The sequence below is a fragment of the Silene latifolia genome, chromosome 11 (genome assembly GCF_048544455.1).
Source record: "Silene latifolia isolate original U9 population chromosome 11, ASM4854445v1, whole genome shotgun sequence".
Taxonomy (NCBI): Eukaryota; Viridiplantae; Streptophyta; class Magnoliopsida; order Caryophyllales; family Caryophyllaceae; genus Silene; species Silene latifolia.
Genome location: NC_133536.1, coordinates 121575312 through 121589860, shown reverse-complemented (window position 1 = coordinate 121589860; position 14549 = coordinate 121575312). Strand labels below are relative to the sequence as shown.

Genomic DNA, 14549 nt, shown 5'->3' with positions numbered 1-14549 from the left:
TTTTTTTTTTTTTTTTTTGCAGCTTATCTATGTTGATCGCGTTGTTCATGTGGAACGAAAGGTTGAAAGAGATTATTATACGTTGGTAGGTTGGACTAGTAGTTTGTTAACATCGAGAGAGAAGGATGAGATGAAAAGCGGTATGTTTGGAAATGGTAAGTTGGAAGCACCAATGGAGGAGGTGGTTGACAATACAGGTGTCGAATCTGTCTATCAAACAAAGGACTACACGGAGGAGTATATTCTTGATCTTGCTAAATGTATAACTAGTTTAGCTCAGAACATATCATCTGTTAAGGCTAAGTTAGAAAAAGGAGCATCAATAATTAAGGAGAACAGGACTGCTCAGAAGCTCTGTGATCATGCATTTAGTTTACTCAATTTGCCAAATGAGCACTGCTCCGCTAATAGTGAAAGTTTTGTTGGTATTAATATTGCTGATATTCCATATGTTGTTCCTGCTGCTGAGATTGATGTTAGTAATCATCCTTTGGTTGTTGAAGCTTTGAATAATGTAAACATAACTTTAAAAAATAGTATTCAGGTTGAAAGCATGTCATTGAAGAGGCCGATTTTTTATACATACAAAAAGGTAAATATGTTGATCATATTTTTTGTTATATTATGTTAACTTGGTGCTTAAGTGTATTGTTCTTTAATTTGATACATTTCAACTATTCCAGAAGCCTTGTGCATTGAGAAAAGAAGGTGAATTAGTTGACAATGGGAATGAAGATAACAAGGAAGGGGTGTCAAAAGGAGAGTCAGAAGAAAACAAAGTTGAATCAGTTGAGGTTGAAAATGGGAATGAAGACAACAAGAAAGAGGTGTCAAAAGGGGAGTGTGACAACAAGAAAGAGGTGTCAGAAGGGGAGTGTGAAAATGGGAATGTTGACAACAAGAAAGATGATGACAAAAATGTACGAAATGATTCGAAGCATCTTTATGTTGACAGTGACGTGGAGAATGAGGAAGAAGCCAATACGGATAATCTTATAAATACCCTTATATGTAGCATGTTATCTGAAGATTATAGTGAAGAACCCAAGGCAACCAATCCCAATCCAAGCTTATATATTAGTACTGAACTTGATTTACTAAGAGGAGACACTGATCCATGTACGAGCCATCTAAGTTTCAAAGATCGTATTGCGACTACGTCTACTACACCAAGGGAAAAGGCACTGTTCTTGCTAGGTATATTTTATTCTACTCATTATGTTTCTTTTATTTAATCATTCTGTACATTTTGTTTGGGTATTATGTGCATTATTAATAAAGATAATGTACATATGTGTAATTAACTGACTTGTTTTGTGTAACGTCTGAACCAGTGAGAAGCTCTTTGAGTTTAAGAATGTCGTGGGTACCCGATATCTTTTTGCATCTCTAAAACCACCTCGGTATATAGCAGATGCTGTGGTTGATTGTTGGTCAGCTTACTTGAATTTCAATGAACTTGAAAGAAAATCTTCAGCACCACGTCGATTCTTTGCTTCAACCCTCGTATTTGTATGTAAAATTTTATTTCATTCTATATTACAATAATTTTATGTTATACAAGTGTATATTAATAGAACAATATTATGTTCTGTGTGTGCAGCAAGCATTTCAAGGGCAAAGGAAAGAATTCAAATTTGAAAGAGAATTGGAAGTATTCAAGAGGCATTTTAGAAATGAGTTAAATCATGCTGGGATTATTGATGTGACAAAAGTTGATATGGTTAGCTCAAACAATATATATACTCAATACAAAGTGTTTTCTCACTTTTTTAATTTTATGTCTGTTGTATCTTCTAATCATTTCTTATATAAAACAGTTTTTTTTCCCAATAATATCGGACAAGCATTTTTACCTGTTCGTATTCAATATGGAGAAGAACAAGTTCATCATTCTTGATAATCAACAGCATGATGAAACCCCAAAAACTCGTTATGGAAACAAACCTTGGAATATGGTAATTGTTCAGTTGCCTTTCATTGGTTATTTTTTCTTTTACAATGTCATATTTTTTGCACGGTCTTTCTATATAGTTTGATCTGAATTTTTCCATGCAGCGTAATGCTTTGGCAGAATATTTCAATGACATTGGTGATTTGAAGGAAAGAGTAAGAGCAATGGAGCCTGCTGTATTGAAAATGCCTTGGAGAAACCATCAAAATGTTGTTGACTGTGGTATTTACACAATGAAACACATGGAAACGTATAAGGGGTCGATATTGGACTTGTGGGTTGACAAAAAACAACGTAAGTTTCTAAACAATTTATATCCAATAATTGTAAATGTACTTTTGGTTTAATTAAATGATCTTTCTTAAAGTATTAAAAGCACATTCTTGTTTACAAGTTACCTATCTTAAAGATATTTTAACTTTTGTAGATGGATGGACTTCGAATATTGAGAATCAAATATCTTTGCACTTTGGTTTCATCCAAGTGCAACATTGTTTGTGATGACGTTTTAACAAAGGTGAAGCAGTATCAAGAGAAGCCCTTCCCAAAGAAACTGGATTCGTCTGATGAAGAATTCTACGAGGGTGATGAGACTGTTGGGGATGAGAAGATAGAAGATGAGGTATTTGGAAAGAAAGAGAAGAGTACCGATGATATTGGTGTCCCTGACAACAATGAGACTGTTAGGGTTAAGAAGAGAAGAATGGAGGTAGGTTGTACAGAAGGGAATATTATACCAGATGGCTATGATGCTTCTGAGAAGAATGAGAACATGACAGATGTAAGTAATACAAACGACAAGAATATAAATGAGCATAATCTGGTTGACAGTGGTGACACTACCAAGGGCGAAGTCATCAACAATGAAAATGTTCATGAACATGAAAGAAGTCAACCAGAGTCTCTGAGCATCCTTGCAAATCGTAATTTACTAAGCACAGATACATGCATTATTACTCCTCTTACTGAGTTTCAGAATTGCATTGCTGATTATGTGTCGTATAGTAGAGGAAAACATACCGATTTAGCCAGGTATATATATATATATATATATCTCTACTAATGTACAATATTTAAATTTAAAATGTTCTGTATCCTGTTTTGAGTTAACACTGGTAGTCCTGAACCAGGGAACTTCTTGTGCATGTGGGTGAAATTTCTCTTCGGCGTATTGAAATGGCAACGCTACGACAATCTAAATATTTAACGAGTGATGTGATCGATTGTTGGGCAAAACTTTTGAATGCCAAGGAATCTAGAAGAAACTCTTCCGAGCCTTATCGATTTTTTTCACCACAAATTGTGTCTGTAAGTCAAATATTTATATAAACTTATTTCAACAAGTAAATTTTTTAATGTTTTTTCCCTTGATTAACATCAAAAACTTTACTTGTCTTGCATACAGATGATGCTTCATGGAGAACTGGCCACTGTTGAAAATTTTATCGTGATTAAGGATATAATGAAAGAAGAGTTTAACCAATTCTCGGTTAACCCAGATAGAATTGATTTGGTTAGCATTCACAATATACACTCTTTCTGCATGTTATATTTAATTTGCTTGTTGCCTAATTAAATCTTTTAAAATCTACAGTTCTTCTTCCCAGTTATATATAAAAGGCATTACAATTTACTAGTCATTGACAAAGAAAAAGTATAAGTTCATCATCATTGATAATGTGCATCGTGACGGAAAACCGGAAGAATTTTTCCACAATAGACCACCGTGTCTTTTGTGAGATTCTATGCTCTCTTTTGCTTAACAAAGACTACATACTGTTCTTATTCATTATTGTGAATGTACAATGACTTTACATAGAGTGTACCTTCCCCAAAAATTTTGTGTCTGTCTTAATTTTCTAATTTTTGTGATATTGTACCTCATAATTATTAGTGTCCTAATGTTTTCTTGCACCCCTTCTCCGCCAGCGTAATGTTCTAGCAGAATACTTGAAAGACATCGGTGTTTCAAAGGTAAAAGTTGATCGCATTAAAAAACTGCAACCTATTCTTGCAAAGATGAAGTGGAGAAACAAAACTAACAAGACTGATTGTGGTGTTTACGTTATGAGACATATGGAGACATTTAAGGGTAATCTAAATTGGACCTGTGGGCTTAAAAAAGGCGATGTGAGTTTCAGAAGTAATATAATTATTTTTAATACATAATTCAGTACACATTTGTACATGTTCTAATCTCTTGTTTTCTTTATTTTGCTAGGATGCTCCCCTACTGATTCTGCGGAAGAAATACATTTCATATATGATTTCAACAGAAGGCAATGTATGTTTTGATGCTGTACTAAAGAAGGCAATGGATTTCCGTTCAAACCCACTGTCATGGGAAGAATATGATGAGGAAGATGCTGAATTGAAGCCGTAAAAACTTTTTTAGTTTCGTTTGTGACATGTGTGTGAGTAATGTAACATATATTGAGGAAGCTGCGAGTCGTACAACCTGAAGTTTGAAAAAATTTTAATTCAAGAGAGTGTTATATTCCGGAAACAAATTTCAATAAAGTTTATTATGTTCTTGCTGAACAACAATAATGTTTATTGTGCAAAACGTCTTAAAATTATTGTACTCTGGGAAAACAATTCCAATCAAGTTGATGTTGTCCCTGCAGAACAACAATAATGAACCTTTAATACAAATGTAATATACTTTGGCTATAAGAGTAATGTACTTTGGCTATAAGAGTAATGTACATACAAGCCTTTAAGAATGTTCCTTGCAGAACAACAATAATGAACCTTTAATACAAATGTAATATACTTTGGCTACAAGAGTAATGTACATACAAGCCTTTAAGAATGTTCCTTGCAGAACAACAATAATGAACCTTTAATACAAATGTAATATACTTTGGCTATAAGAGTAATGTACATACAAGCATTTAAGAATGTTCCTTGCAGAACAACAATAATGATCCTTTAATAAAAATGTAATATACTTTCCCTATAAGAGTAATGTACTTTGGAAGTATAATCGAATTGTGCATACAAGCCTTTAAGAATGTTCTCGTAGTGTATATTATGGATGTCTATCCTTGAATCAAAAATTTGCACCTTCCACTTCGTTATCAGATTCATCTTCTTCATCGTCGTCCTCCACATCATCAGATTCATCTCCTTCATCGTCGTCATCTTCATGGTAGTATTTGGTGAATATGCATCAAAATGTAAATTAAATATCAGATTTTATAAGGAGAAAATGGCCAAAATGAACAACTAAATTGATAATAGATTTAATGTTAACCAAATATACATTGCTGAAATTCTCATCTGTGCCTTTAGAACAACCATAATGTTCATTGCACAAAGAGCTTATGTGCCTCCATATAAGATTGATGATTTTGGAAGGTAAACACTATGCGCTATGCTTGTATAATTTAATAATTATTTAACATTAATGTAATATGCTTTAACAAGAAACCAAATTATACATACCTGTCAGATGGTTTGTTTCTTTGCAAGTCCTAGAGTTGTGTCATTGCCGGCCACATGTTTTGCAGTACCTCTTCTCTTTTCCTCTCTTCTTTAGGGCTTTTAACATTTGTGATTCAATTCTCTTGCCCTTGGTCCTACCCTTGTTTTTAGATTTTTTAGGAACATGAATCACCAACTTCTCAGGTATTTTGCAGCCCACGTACTTTTCTATTTCTTTCATCTTGTCTTTCTTTTTTGCTGGTACACTTCTGTTACTAATCATATCCAATCTAATATCTCTCAGTTTTTCAATCAAAAGCTTCATGTCGTTATCATCACACTCAGCTACACTGACACAAGAATAAACCTCTTGCCACAGCTCAAGTACTCAAACTTTTCCTATTCGAAAAACTTTTGAGAGACATCTATCAATTTGCCATCTTTGTCAAAGACAGGCTTACTCATTGCAGCTTTTGTCCATCTTTGCGTTATGTACTTGTTCGGTATTTTTTAAAAAATCTTGGTTGTGTAGAATCCAAAGGCAGTGCCTGCACAACAAGCTCATTCTCTGAAACATAGAACAGGAACAAGTAATCTCCATGTTATCTGGTGAATATGCTTCGTTCCATGACTTATTTGGCATCTGCAAGTCTGTTAGAATATATATTTTTGTCTCATCAATCTTCTCCACATCTTTAAAACGGCAATCAGACAAAGCTGCAACCAATTCTGTTTGGAAGTCTTTGAAAATGTTGTGCGAGTACATTTCAGAAGCATGGACTTCGAGGTTTGACTTTGTTTTCCATGGGATTTCAGAGTGTTTGTTGTCACTGTTCAATTTGGACTGCTTGTGTCTTTGTGCTTCCAAGGCACTCTCATAGCACACCCAAAACTCAACAAGGGTCAAATGAGGTGTGAGGAACCTGTCAAAGAAACTGTTTTCACTCTCAGACCTAGAAGTAACCCTCATCAAGCCAGACATTGAAACATCTTTAAAGTAGGCAGGGATCCACTGTTCCCTGAGATCGTACAAATCTGAAAACCACTCGTGTTCTACAAGTTGATAATCAGTCATTATCTTCCCCCATTGTTCTTCGAATTCATCAGGCTCAAGTTGGTTGTTCCAAACACACCTATTGAGCCTGGTCTTAAAATCCTCATCTTGAAAAAGTTGATAACTGACTTTCTCTCTTAGTTTCTTCATTATGTGCCACATGCACACCGTGTGTGTTGACTCCTTAAACACTTCCGGGACCACCGACTTCATTGATTTGTCCCGATCGCAATTATAATTCTCGGTTGGCACCCGCCCATTGCTTCCAAAAATGTCTTGAACAGCCATGTATAACACTCAATACTTTCATCACCTATCAACCCAGCTCCAAACGTTATGCTGCACCTTTTGTGGTGATCAACTCCTGTGAAAGGCACAAACACCATATCGTACTTGTTTGTTCTATATGTAGCATCTGCGATAAAACCTCACCGAACAAAGATGTAGTTCTTTATGCAGATCGGATCTCGCCCAAAACACTCTCGAACCAGGCACTTGTTTTCATCTACTATAAAATCAAAGTAAAATGAACTGCATGTGTCTTTTCTCCCTATAAGATTTTCAACAAACATTTGTACATCAAAATTACCAATGTAGGTTTTTATGTCCCCCAAAGTTTTTGAAATCAACCTCAGTAGCCCCAATGTTGTTGTAACCTCCACACAGCTCCTTCCAACCTCTATAGGCTTTCACACCACCTAGTTTTAGCACCTTTACCTTTGTGACAAATTGCTTCTGTACCTCTGTCATTTTTCGGTTTCCTTTCAAGAATATTGTAGATTCAGGCGAAGCAAGCGGATGGTTATGCGCTTCATCGAATCTGGTAACAATATAAGTTCCATTTTCTTGGTATTTAAACTGCACTAATGCACGACAGTCAATTCTTGTAATCGGCCTCACACGGCTTATGTCTGTCACATCAGATTCTGTATCATTCTCAGCAGTATCGGTATCAGTATCAGTCCTCTTCCTTTTCCTACTTTCCTTTACACCTTGCCTATTGCAGACAACATTCCTTAATGCAAAACTGTTTGGTAACTCATTGCCTTTAATCCTTTTTGTTGTTGCAAGTCTTGGCGTAAACCCACAGATTGTACAATATTCTTTGTAGAATAACTCTGCTAATTCTAGGCGTTTGAATACTTGTCCTACTTTAGGTTTCTTTTCCTCTGGACAGAATGGAATGTACTGGAGTGCATTTAATGTTTCAATTATTGTCCTTGGTGTTTTAAAGCTGTTATTTGTAGAAGAAGACGTAGTTGCATCACTTGTACTCATTATCCGTTCAACAAAAGAGTTAAGTAAGTAAGTATATTGAATATTATTGCATCAATAATGCAGTAATCCAATTCTAATATGCAGTAATCCAATTCTAATATGCTCATTGTCCATTATCATGCCTTTAAAGGAACATTTATTTTAATGCTAATGTTCATAGGAAATATTGCTGTCCATTTTGATATAACATATATATAATGTATTGAATGTTAATGACATTAAATAAAGAAATAGTCATAATATTATTTCATTAATATTAGAAAAATATTTACAAAAGCCATTTCAGGCTTTCAAAATGGTAAAGCCTACTAAGGCTTATACTGAAAAAAAAACACAAGATAATACCTAATAACAATAAACAGAAGATAACACAACATATTTCTAAACTAATCTAACAGTCGGAGTCATAATAACCCTCATCCCCAGACTGTTCCTCAATTTCATATTCTTCTTCTCTTTCCTTTAAAAATCGTCGTTCTTGTCTTTTGTGATGTCTAATTATTTCTGCACGATTAGACATAGTCGTGCAGATGCAGAATCTGTCAAGCAGCCGATTATTCTTTACGATAGTTATCACACCATTTTCATTTCCGTGAACCGCGGCTTGGTAATAATCCCTCTCCTTTACCTCTGGGTCGTTCCCTATAAGGAACCACTTTGACCAGCCCTTGCACACCATGGCCATGTTTTTCTTTTCTTCCCTCCCAAGTCGCTCAAACAAAATGCTGAGCAAAGCCCGAGTAGTAAGCAAATGATGTAAGGACGACCGGGAGATGGTACATCCATCTCCACGGAATGTCATCTCCATCAAACCAGTTTGAAGAAAATCGCTTACTTTCCATTCCCTATAATGGGCCATGAAATTTTGTTTGTAAGCATCATTCTTGTAGGGAACTATCGTGCATTTTGAGTAGTCCATTGTTTTTTTTTTTTTTTTAAGAAAATTAAGTACTTTTCTGAAGAGATTAAAAGTTTTGGTTATTGGAAAAGGTAGGATGGAAAACTAGTTGTGTACTCTTGGGTTTATATAGTGGATTAATTGATTATAAGAGATTAAATTACAGTGAACAGTTGTGTCTTTTCAACTGACACAAACATAATCATGGTAATTAATAAATTGGGTGAAGTTATCTATGTTACTTTAATCTATTGCATAAAAAAAGGTATATGCACATTATGAAAATACGTAATGGACATTTGAATTAAACTGAATTCACATTTTTTTCCAAATAATGTTCCATGTTCTTTTTTAAATAATTTAATGTACCTTTAAATATAATATAATGTACATTTTCCAAACAGTGCTTAATAATATTTTAGTTGTACCTAATTATCAGAAAATGCAAATTACGAATATAGATAGTTGACAATTTATTTTATGGAACATGTTTTTTTATAATTAATATAATGTACATTTAGAAGTAATATTCAAATTAATGTGAATAATTGCGTCTTTTCACCACATAAGCAAGTTATTTCGTACAAATAAAGGTTCATATATAATGTATTCCTTCGAATGTCCATTATCATGCCTTTAAAGGAACATTTATTTTACTGCTAATGTTCATAGGAAATATTGTTGTCCATTTTGATAGAGCATATATAAAATGTATTGAATGCTAATGACAGTAAACAAACAAATAGACACGATACTATTTCATTAATATTAGTAAAATATTTACAAAAGCCATTTAAGGCTTTCAAAATGATAAAGCCTACTAAGGCTTATACTGAAAAAAAAAAAAAACACAAGATAATACAAAATAACAATAAAATAGAAAACTAACTTAATATATTTCTAAACCAATCTAACAGTCGGAGTCATAATAACCCTCATCACCAGACTGCTCCTCAATTTCATATTCTTCTCTTCGGTTTTTAAATTGTCGTGCTTGTTGTTTATGATGTCTAATTATTTCTGCACGACTAGATAGAGTCGTGCAAAGGCAGAATCTTTCAAGGAGCCGCTGATCCTTTGTGACAGTGATTATACCATTTTGCTGTTCCCGAACCACCCCTCGGTAATAATCCCTTTCCTTTACCTCTGGCTCAATTCCTATAAGGAACCACTTCGACCAGCCCTTGCACACCATTGCCATGTTTTTCTTTTCCTCCCTCCCAAGTCGCTCAAACAAAATTCGGAGCAAAGGCTGAGTAGTAAGGAAATAATGTAAAGGACTATTGGGAGATGGTACATCCATCTCCACAGGAATGTCATCTCCATCAAACCAGTTTGAAGAAAACTGGCTTACTTTCCATTCCCTATAATGGTCCATGAAATTTTGTTTGTGAGCATCATTCTTGTAGGCAACTATCGTGCATTTTGAGTAGTCCATTGTTTTTTTTTAAGAAAATTAAATACTTTTCTGAAGAGATTAAAAGTTTTAGTTATTGGAAAAGGTTTTAGAAATGAAGGTAAGATGGAAAAGTAATTGTGTACTCCTTGGTTTATATAGTGGATTAATTCAGTATAAGAGATAAAATTTGGTGAACAGTTGTGTCTTTTCAAATGCCACAAACATAATCATGGTAATTAATAAATTGGGAGAAGTTATCTATGTTAGTTAAATCTCTCGCATAAAAACAAAGATATTCACACTATAAATATACGTAATGGACATTTGAATTAAACTGAAAGCACATTTATTTTCCAAATAATGTTCCAAGTTCTTTTTTAAATAATTTAATGTACCTTTAAATATAATATAATGTACATTTTCCAAACAGTGCTTAATGATATTTTAGTTGCACCTAATTATCAGAAAATGCAAATTATGAATATACTATAGATAGTGGACAATTTATTTGATGGAACATGTTTTTTTATAATTAATATAATGTACATTTAGAATTAATATTCGAATTAATGTGAATAGTTGTGTCTTTTCACCACTTAAGCAAGTTACAAACCGTCATTTGACATATTGAACAGTTGCAAGACCACTTGCAAAAGGTAATAATTACTTGCACATCCTTATTATATATAATGCACATTTCACTAAGACTGATTGGACATTTCCTTATGAAACGTGTACAAAGACAACACAAAGACATTATTTTTACATGCAAAATTACTTTTCAGTTACTTCAAATTGCACACTCTTCCTTTCTCATTATTTTTAGTACATTTTTTCTCACCACAAAGTACATTTGCATTTATCATCCTTCTAAAACCAAACAAACAAACTATAAACCCTAATTTAACACTTTTCATTATAAAATTAATGTTTTTGTGGTTCTGTACATTACATCTAGTTAACTAAATTTAATCAAATCCGAAATTAAGTTGAATTTAATCAAATTCAACTTTAACATCATCATAAAATCAATTCAACAACGATTCAGAAAGGAATTAAATAATATTGAATGAACATACCTCAATATTGACAGTAGAAAACAATAATTCCAGATGAATGACCAAATCAATTCCGATTTTTCTTACAAAGTTTTGATCTTGAAATAACTGAATAGCCGATGAATGCAAAAGTTTGAACAAATTGACTCTGATTTGCGCTTCGAACACAACAATTGATGATGAATAAACGATTTTAGATCACTAAATTTGATATCGAAAGACAAAAATTTACAAATTAAGGAAGGATTAATGATGAAATCGATTGATTTTGTTTCGTGTGGTTTGATTTTGTTACGTAGGCTTGATATTGCTGACATGTACACTCTTATTTTTTGTTTTCCGTGAAATTTTAAGAGCAGCGCGCGTCTAATCTCAGCCGTGAGTCTTATTTGATGGACGGTTGAGAGCTGTTCTCACGGTTCTCACGATAAGCCCCGTTCTCACCGGAACTCTACCCTAATAATAATAATAATAATAGTAATAATAATAATAATAATAATAATAATAATAATAATAATAATAATAATAATAATAATAATAATAATAATAATAATAATAATAATAATAATAATAATAATAATAATAATAATAATAATAATAATAATAATAATAATAATAATAATAATAATAATCTTGTTTGTTTAATAATTATCGTATATGTATAATAATAATAATAAATAATTACATATTTCCTAATTGCTTCCTTATACCCTATGACCTACCTATATAAATAGACCTCATTAATCATAAAACACAAATAATTCATGACATAAAGAAAAGAGGAGGAAATAATTCACATAAGAGAAAAGAGAAAGAAGAACTAGCTAGGAGATCGTCACAGGGTAATTTTCTAATCGTCTCTCCACATACTCACCTTAAGACTAATATAACTCGTTAAATAGAGAACCGTTGACTGACCCAAGACCATGACCTTGACCATGGGACACCAGAGGTCGACCGAACCCACCGCTGACCACCATTGACCGATGGGAAAAGGGTGTTCGAAGGCTGTTTTCGAGGGTGGTTTGAAGGGTATGTGTCTCATGCTTAGACGGAATTAAAACCCTTATTTGGACTCGCCTTGACCTGGGTTGGTTAAGATTGGTGCCTGGTGGTGGTTCGAATATCAGGAGGTTGTCATGGGTGGTAAACGTAGTGGATTTCGTGGTGGTTGGTCGGGTTTTCGGAATCGGGTGTTTACACGCAAAACCCTGACTTTATACCCTTAGCCGTGACTTGTTCGACTCAGACATAGGTTGGAAGGGTTTGTGGTGGTTAGTCTGTCCTATTGCTGGTGTTAGGGTAGTCGGAGGTGGTGGTTTGTGTGGATAGTTGACCGGTTCCGCGAAAACAGGGGAGGTTTTGATGTTTGTCGTCGTTGTTTTGTGTCAGGGTTAGCAGTTGGGGTAGGTTGAGAAGGGCGACGCGGTTAGTGTCCCACTGTGTGTCAGGGGGCGGCCACGGTGATGGTTGAGTCGAGGTGAAGTGGTGGGGACCGTGTGGGTCAGGGGTATTGCTATTGTTGTTGGTTTGTAAGTTGGAGTATGTGTCGATTGAGTAGGTGTTGTTGGAATGCTGCTTGGGCGCGAATTGGTCAGGTGTGGTGGTGGTTGAAGGGCGGTCTAGTGGTGGTTTGGTGTGGTGGTTATCATGATTGGGCAGAGGAAGAAAGGCGGGGTTGGGTGGTGTTGGTACACGGGTTCAACCGTGTAGAAGGAGGGAGGTTTGGTAATTATTGAGTGGGGATTTAACCGAGTTAATTAATTGTGAATCGGGATAATTAATTGGTAATTTATTTAGTCGGGTTTTAGTTAGTTAGTTAGTTTATATATTAATTTATATATTATTAGAATTACAATGTAATTGTATTATTATTATTATTTATTTAGGTGACGATTTTGTGAGACGATATTATTACTTGGATTCGCGTGCTTCATTATTCAGACTTTTGTTGAGTTGCTTATTTTGATTTGCTTGTCAGGTAGGAATTTCCTACTCAACTCGGGTTTTGTTGTTAAGTGAATGAATAGTTAATTGTGACGGTTGATGAGATTAATGTTAATATTGTGATTGTGATTTATTATTGGAGACGGAGTATAAGTGGAGTTGTTGACGGAGCTGTATGACGGGATTGTTATTGAGTTTTTGTTGTTGGTTATATTTGGTATGGAGAGTTGATTATTCAGTTGAGCATAACACGGAGGGTGTTACTGCCAGTTGTGCATAGCGAGTAATCGTTACTGCCAGATGTGCATAGTAAGTAATTACTACTGCCAGAGATAGTTGCGCATAGTAAGTGATTACTACTACCAGTTGTGCATAGTACGGAGGGTACTACTGCCAGTTGAGCATGGTATGAGAGTACCACTGCCAGTTGAGTTGAGCATAGCGTTCAGGGGGTTGTGCTACTGCCAGTGATGTAAGTGAGTTGTACGGATGAAGTGATGAGAACTTGATGAATATCTATTTTGATTGGATTATTATTGTTGTTTAGTTTATTCCTACTCAACCTCGTGGTTGACCGTGTATTCGTGAACACCTGTGATGAACCATAATGGGGAGCAGATTTAACAGGTACTAAAGATTAGCTGACTTGGGAGCTTATGGGAATGCATGAGGACTTGGCCAGTCTACCTAGAAGTCTAGACCATATAGATTGTTTAATCACTTATTTATTTCCGCTGCGAGTTGTACTTTAATTTATATTAAGTTTTATTTTGGTTAAGTTGTAATAAACATGTAATCGCTAAATTTTTATTTAAAGTACTTTGGTTTGTTGTACTTTGTTATTCACTACCTCGGGAAACCGAGATGGTAACGTTCTCATTTACTTGGGATGTGTAGCTAAAGGCTCCTGAATAAATGAGGGTGTTACAAAGTGGTATCAGAGCAAAACGATCCTCAAGCCTAACTAATGAACAATAATGAATTTAGGATGTGTCTAAATAAAATGAACCCCGGGTAGAAACTGTTAGGAGCCCCTCTTAGTGCGGTTAAGAAGGAGCCCTTAATTCGTACCATGGCCCTCTCAGTTTTGAACTGGGTACCCTGAGAGAAAATTTGAGGAGTGGGGTGGTTATAAGAAGGTACATAGTATATTTGAATGTTTCGATATAAATTTTACTAATATTGTTGTAAGGTGGATTACGGTAAGTATTGTGATTGAAATGATGGCTTGACCATGTGATATTTATGATGGAATTTGATATCGTTGTTGGATAAGATAAGAATTGGATGGGGAATGAGATGTCGACTTGTTTTGATCATGGGCATGAACTTAATTGTGGCATTGATATCGATTATGTGGTTGGATGTTATAGTAATATCATGTCTAGCGATATGCGGTTACGTGAATCCCAAAACCATGTTATCTACAATGTTATGAAATGATTAAATTCGTAATAGAGATGAATTAGAGTAGATGCTAGTCGTGTGAGAGGTATGATGACCAAGTTGTGTTGATATATGTATAGGAGGGT

At 34.6% G+C, this 14549-nt stretch overlaps 2 protein-coding genes across 2 annotated transcripts; both read right to left on the bottom strand.

Annotated features, from left to right (window-relative positions):
• Positions 1–5944: 5944 nt before the first annotated feature.
• LOC141613902 (protein FAR1-RELATED SEQUENCE 5-like) lies at positions 5945–6725 on the bottom strand. Its single transcript, XM_074432644.1, has 2 exons — positions 6148–6725; positions 5945–5951 (listed from the first exon to the last, which is right to left on the bottom strand). The coding sequence occupies exons 1-2, from the start codon at positions 6723–6725 to the stop codon at positions 5945–5947; spliced, it is 585 nt and encodes a 194-aa protein (XP_074288745.1).
• Positions 6726–7022: 297 nt separating this feature from the next.
• On the bottom strand, positions 7023–8400 carry LOC141613901 (protein FAR1-RELATED SEQUENCE 5-like). The gene is made up of 2 exons (XM_074432643.1): positions 8295–8400; positions 7023–7606 (listed from the first exon to the last, which is right to left on the bottom strand). The coding sequence occupies exons 1-2, from the start codon at positions 8398–8400 to the stop codon at positions 7023–7025; spliced, it is 690 nt and encodes a 229-aa protein (XP_074288744.1).
• Positions 8401–14549: the final 6149 nt, after the last annotated feature.